Consider the following 6,252-nt stretch of genomic DNA (forward strand, 5'->3'; position numbering starts at 1 on the left):
CATGAGAACCTATTACCTCCCTAGACTATTTAATACCGTATTATAAACATATATATTTGCCCATGTGGACATAAAAAATAATGCAAAATTATAAATAGTAATGTGTCCACGTGGGCACATATATACCTTTAAAATACACTATTAAATAATTCAGGGGGTAAAAAATACGGTATTAAATAGTTTAGGGAGGTAATAGGTCCTTATGAAAGTTTAGTATCGCAATAGCAAATCCGACCAAAGTTGGGATATTTTTCAGACCCTTATCCCTAATATTAACATCTCTAAATTTGTAAATAGTCATTTTTTATTGGTCACTTTATTTAGCAAAAAAATCGTTTAAAAATATTTATCATTTTAATAAAATTAAGAAACTAAATATATGATCATAACTCAAATAATAATACACTTTATAAAAATGATTTTAGATAGTAAATTGTGAACGAGTTTATCAAAAACTTAAATGATAAGTAGGTAAAAATGATAACTTGAATTTTATCAAAATTTTAAATGATAGGTATGTAAAAATGATAACTTACTTGCACACTCTTGCAAGGGCTATCAATGTCACAATAAGCGTCAAGAGTGATCAAGACTTGATTATCCAAACCGTCAGCATAATTATAGCAAGGGCAACTAGTCCCTAGTGTACTCTTGAATATGGGACAACATTCATCAATTGAAGTTGTGTTAAACATGCACGTCTTTATCTTTTCTTGGTCACTAGCCGAGCAACTTGTTGGTGAGGGCGGAGGAGATGGGGTTGGTGGTTGGGGCGGTGACGGGCACCACGGCCATTGGATTGGCCAACATGGAAGTAAGTTGTTCATGTTACTGTTCACGTTCACAATGACTTTTCTTGCCACGACCACTTGATGGAGACTACAAAATAAAATTGTAGCTATTATTAACATCATAAACATCTTCATGATTTTACTTATTTTTTAGTGATTAAATGATTTGTGTCCTATAATAAAGAGATATGACCAATCTATATATATGTAGATTTTTTGAAATTACTCATGTGGTAGGTGTGGCTTTAACAAAGGGGTAGTTGAGAAAAGTAGCATATGATTATCATGTTTTTTTACAATTTAGAGTGAAAATATTTATCATTAAAAAGTGGTGAATATATACTCATTTACCTTCTGACAAATAAAGTAGATTTACTCTTTTCATTAACTGATATATATATTTACTAGATTAAAAAAAATATATTTCAAAAAGGACATTTTAATTTTAAACATATCATATGACTTTAAAAAATTACAACACTCATTTTTTTACCAGCTCCCAAAACCCGACCAACTAAAAAAAACTCAATTCTTCTTCTATTCAGTCATCAATTGGGTCGGGTCTTGAGAGTAAAAAAATGAGTGAAATAATTTTTGAGCCACGTGATTTTTGAAATTAATAAATCAATTTAAAGATTTTTTAAAATTCAATAAATATGGATTTGTAACAAAAATTATAAATAGACACAATTTATTAGATGACGAAGATATATATACACTTCTTTTTTAATGAAATATATATCTATTCTAAATTATAAAATTGAGAAGTATATTTATTCATTTTTTCTTAATTCAATATCACACGATACACATATAGAGAGACATAAAAAAAGGTACTTTTCACTATCACATGATACACATGTAGAGATAAAAAAAGGTACTTTTTTGACTACATTGAAAATAGATGATTAATTAGTTTGTTAGTTCATTAGTTTATTATTCATACAAATATCTCTATTTTGAGAGGTCATCAATTTATGTTCTCAAATTTGATTGTCTTAAAATTTTGTTCTTTATAACTTTATTAAGTAAAAAATAAGTATCAAAATTATGACTGATGCTAAAATAATATAACACAAGTCATGCCTCTTGATTTCTATAAAAGCTATGTCGATCAAAACAAAAGTTCACTTCACAAGCCACAAATTATGTCTGTAAGGGATATATATAGTTCCTAAGGGCAAAAGTCTTTAAATTTATGCGGAGCAAACTTAAATACTTTGATCAATAATTTTTTATTAAATAAATATATAAATTAAAGACCATCTCAAAATAGGAGGTGCATTTTTTTTTTATCCTTCTTCAATATCCTCACATATAATGTGTAGATATACCATGTGTTGGCCAAACGTTTCCTATAGTTATATTGGTTGCTTTTCAATCCTTCTTCAATATCCTCACAAATAATTAAGGCTTTCAATTTAGCTACTTTTTTCCCACTATTTAATATTCGCTTTTGAATTCGATAATTTTAAATTTTTACTTTTAGGAATAAAACGCTGTTTATTAAAAGTAATTTTTATTCCTTAACCACAAGGATAAAGATAAAAAATCAATGTCTTGTAAATAAAAAAGTCATTGCCTTCTTGTCATAGTCATGTTACTATTGTTTAATACAAGAAACTTTTTTGTCTTCCTCCTATGAGTTGTCTTTTATGAAAATAATAATATTTGAGGTTGTGGCCAATAATAAAATCGAGGGTAGTGTAGTGGTGAAACTGTTTCACTCTTGATTAGATATAGCGGGTTCGAGCCTTAGTTATGAAAAATATTCTCTTGGAAACGTCATCCTGAATAAATCCAGCAGTGTGCAATTTGAATTTAATCAGAGTTCCAAAAAAAACCAAAGGTGGATCTAGGGGTCGTGAATGTGTTTATCCAACCTCCTCGATAAATAAACATGAAAATATATAAGTTAATTTTATATACAAGAGTAGAGTCAAGCGAATTTAAAAATCATCTTAAGGTTTTAATATTATATTAAGTTTTTAATTTTTTTTTTAATGAAAATTTTGGATCCGCCACTAAATAATACGAGTGAATATTATAGTATACCTACCCAAATCCAATTGGGATTTCCAATTTTTATGTTCCAAAATTTTCTCATCCTTTCTCAAGATTATCAAGTCCATGTAATATTTTTTTGACAAAAATGTCAAATTTTTATTGCTAAAAACACAATATTACAAGATCTGAAATTAAGCATTAAAAACACTTCATCTTCACTCATCATCCTTTGATAGCTTAATCACCTGAAATTATTAATTAAAATAATGCAATATTAGACATGTATATTATTCATAATCTTGAATAGTAATTTTTCTAATAAATATAAAAATGATAACTTACTTGCACACTGTTGCAAGGATTATTAACGTCACAATAAGATTCGAGAGTGATCAGGACTTGATTATCTAAATCCTCAGCATACTTATAGCAAGGGCAACTAGTGCCAAGTATGCTATTAAATGTGGGGCAACATTCATCAATTGAAGTTGTGTTGAACATGCAAGTCTTCACTTTTTCTTGGTCACTAGCCGGGCAACTCGGTTTTGGGGGTGGGCTCTGTATTTATAAATGAAAGAATCATTTTACTAATTTGAAGAATAATTTTAATTAGAATTTTAAAAATGCATAATACATAAATATGTCTTTTAACTTGGCTTCAAATCACATTTATGCCCTTCAATTTTCGGTGTGCACAAGTAGACACTTAAATTTGTATAAAGTGGAACAAATAGACACACATGTCCTACATGACATCCTACATGTCATTTTTTTTATCCTACATGGTGTCCTACGTATATTATGCCATGTAGGACTCATGTGTCTACTTATTCAACTTTACACAAGTTTAAGTGTTTACTTGTGCATACTCAAAGTTGAAGGACATAAACGTAAAATGAGGTCAAATTAAAGGGAACATTTATATATTATGCCTTTTAAAAAATAGAAATATTAATTTTATTATTTCTTGAATTCCATCCTTACTATTTAAAAAGATAATAATTATATTAAAATAAATTTTTTAATGATATAGATAAAGATGAAAACTTACCCTACAAGGGGTAACAACATCACAATAAGCTTCGAGAGTGATCAAGACTTGATTGTCCAAATCCTCAGCATACTTATAACAAGGGCAACTAGTGCCAAGTATGCTTTGGAATGTCGGACAACATTCATCAATTGAAGTTGTGTTGAACATGCATTTCTTCACCTTTGCTTTGTCACCTGGCGAACAAGTTGTTGCCGGGGCGGGAGGGGGAGGGGGAGGGCTTGGTGGTGGAGGTGGTGGTGATCGTGGTGGTGGAGGTGGTGGACATGGTCGTGGTTTTGGAGGAGGGCATGGATATGGTCGTGGAAAGGGAAATGGCCATGGTAAATAGCATGGGATTTCCCATGGCCATAATTGTAACTTGTTCCCATCCTCGACCACGTCCACGTCCACAACAACTTCTCTTGCCACGACCACTTGGTGGTGGCTGCAAAACATAATTGCAGCCACCACTAACATCATAAACATCTTCATAGTTGCCATATTGTGAGTGATTTGTGTCATATAGTGAAGATAGATATAACACATCTATATATACTATCAAATTATTAAGATTAATTAACATGTGGTAGGTATGCTTTCAATTTAATATAAAAAACAACCATCATTTATTGGTCTTGTTTGATAGTACTTCTTTTTGAAATAATACTTATTATTTTATGCACCACATTAAAGATGTTGTAATATTATAGTATTTATTTATGCAACCACATTAAAGTTGTTCTATGATACTTGTTCAGTTTAGAAAATCGAGAAATAATTTATCCTTTTATGTCTATTTTAATTACCCTTCAATATCCAATATTCCCTCCATTTAAAAAAGAATGACATCCTTTCCTTTTTAGTCTGTTTCAAAAAGAATGATCTCTTTCCTTTTTTGGTAACATTTTAATTTCAGTTTTCCACGAGGAATGTTTAAAGCCACAAGGTTGAAGGGCAATTTAGTACATTTGACATAACTTTAATTTAGGACCACAAGATTCAAAAGTCTTCTTTATTTTCTAAAACTCCGTACTAAGTCAAATCAGGTCACTCTTTTTGAAACGGAGGGAGTATTCAAAATATTAAATATAATATATTTAAACGGTAATATAATAATACTAATTTTATTATTTATTATTTCTTTAAGATGTGGGGCCAGAGAGAGTATTATAATAGGATGTGGATCCCAAACAATTATGTCCCCTTAATTTTTAAATTTGAAAAAAAAATCAATTAACATTGATTAGTAAACTCTATGATTTGTATTATTGCATAGTAGTACTAGTAGAGTTGTTGAAATAAATTAGTTGGAATAGTAGGTAAACTCACATTAATATCTAGAAAAAATAAATAACTTCTTCAAATGACACAATAAATTTATGTGGCTAGAGAGAAAAACAATTAGATATTTTATTTGGTTCATATTATATGATGTCCTTAGTTTGGACGTAGCTCTTAAGAAATACATCTATACCTATAAAGTAAGATGTATTTCACTAAATTACTCTTAATTAAATAGTTTGTTTGTTGAGTAAAAAAAATCATTTATATAATAATGATAAAAAAAATATATTAATTATTTTGGATCAAATATAAAAGCTAAAAACAACATATAAAATTTTGAGAGAGTAATTATTTAAAATTATGGAGTATCTATAGACTATATATAATACTCTCTTTCTTTTAATTTATTTGTCTTACTTTTTTAATCCGTTTAAGAAAAAATATCTCTTTCATTTTTTGAAAGATTATTAATTTTAATTCTCTCTATATGGTATATCTAAGACTATAATATAAAATTAAATCCTTTTATTTTTTAAAATTTTATGTCAAGGTAAAATCAAAAGCGCGTAACTTTTTTGTCTTCCTTCTGTGAGTTGTCTTTTTATGAAAAAAATAATATATGAGGTTGTGGCCAATAATAAAATCGAGGATGATGTAATGGTGAAACTGTTTCACTCTTGATTAAATGTATCGGATTCAAGCTTTAGGTATAATTTTTCTTTTACCAAGGATACGGCCACGACAAATGTTGATATAAAAAATCAAATGGGATGAGCCTAGTGACTCACTTCCCTCATCGACCAAGGCGACTTCTTTCGCCATGGTCACTTGGTGGTGGCTGCAAAATAAAATTGCAACCACCACTAACATCATGAGCATCTTCATAATTGCCATTTTTCACTAACCAAGTGTTTGTACCATGAAGAGATATTAACCATCTATATATACAAAAATAATTTTTTAGAGTTAGTTGAGATAATTCGATGTCATATAGATCCACTTGCATAAAATATTATTTCTTCAAAAAATGACTAATTAAGTCCATTCCTAATGGATCATGTCTGATATTTTTTCAATAAAGTACATACTATTTTTAAAATTATTGCATATATATATATAAAAGAACTATTATCCACA

At 29.1% G+C, this 6,252-nt stretch overlaps 1 protein-coding gene across 3 annotated transcripts in view; it reads right to left on the bottom strand.

The window, feature by feature from the left end:
* Positions 1-4,435, bottom strand: part of LOC102591817 (RNA-binding protein 26) — a 5,724-nt gene extending 1,289 nt beyond the window's left edge. The window contains exons 1-3 of one of the 3 annotated variants that reach the window (XM_006354137.2): positions 3,850-4,435; positions 3,141-3,356; positions 2,919-3,043 (exon numbers count right to left, since the gene is read on the bottom strand). In XM_006354137.2, coding sequence (XP_006354199.1) covers positions 3,014-3,043; positions 3,141-3,356; positions 3,850-4,377 — 774 coding nt within the window. In that variant the 5' untranslated portion in view covers positions 4,378-4,435 and the 3' untranslated portion in view covers positions 2,919-3,013. Of the gene's footprint in view, positions 1-536; positions 983-2,918; positions 3,044-3,140; positions 3,357-3,849 lie in introns of those variants that run through there. The other 2 variants (XM_015311687.1, XM_006354138.2) reach the window with 2 other exon arrangements.
* Positions 4,436-6,252: the final 1,817 nt, after the last annotated feature.

Source organism: Solanum tuberosum, unplaced genomic scaffold (genome assembly GCF_000226075.1).
Source record: "Solanum tuberosum cultivar DM 1-3 516 R44 unplaced genomic scaffold, SolTub_3.0 scf00172, whole genome shotgun sequence".
NCBI classification, from domain to species: domain Eukaryota; kingdom Viridiplantae; phylum Streptophyta; class Magnoliopsida; order Solanales; family Solanaceae; genus Solanum; species Solanum tuberosum.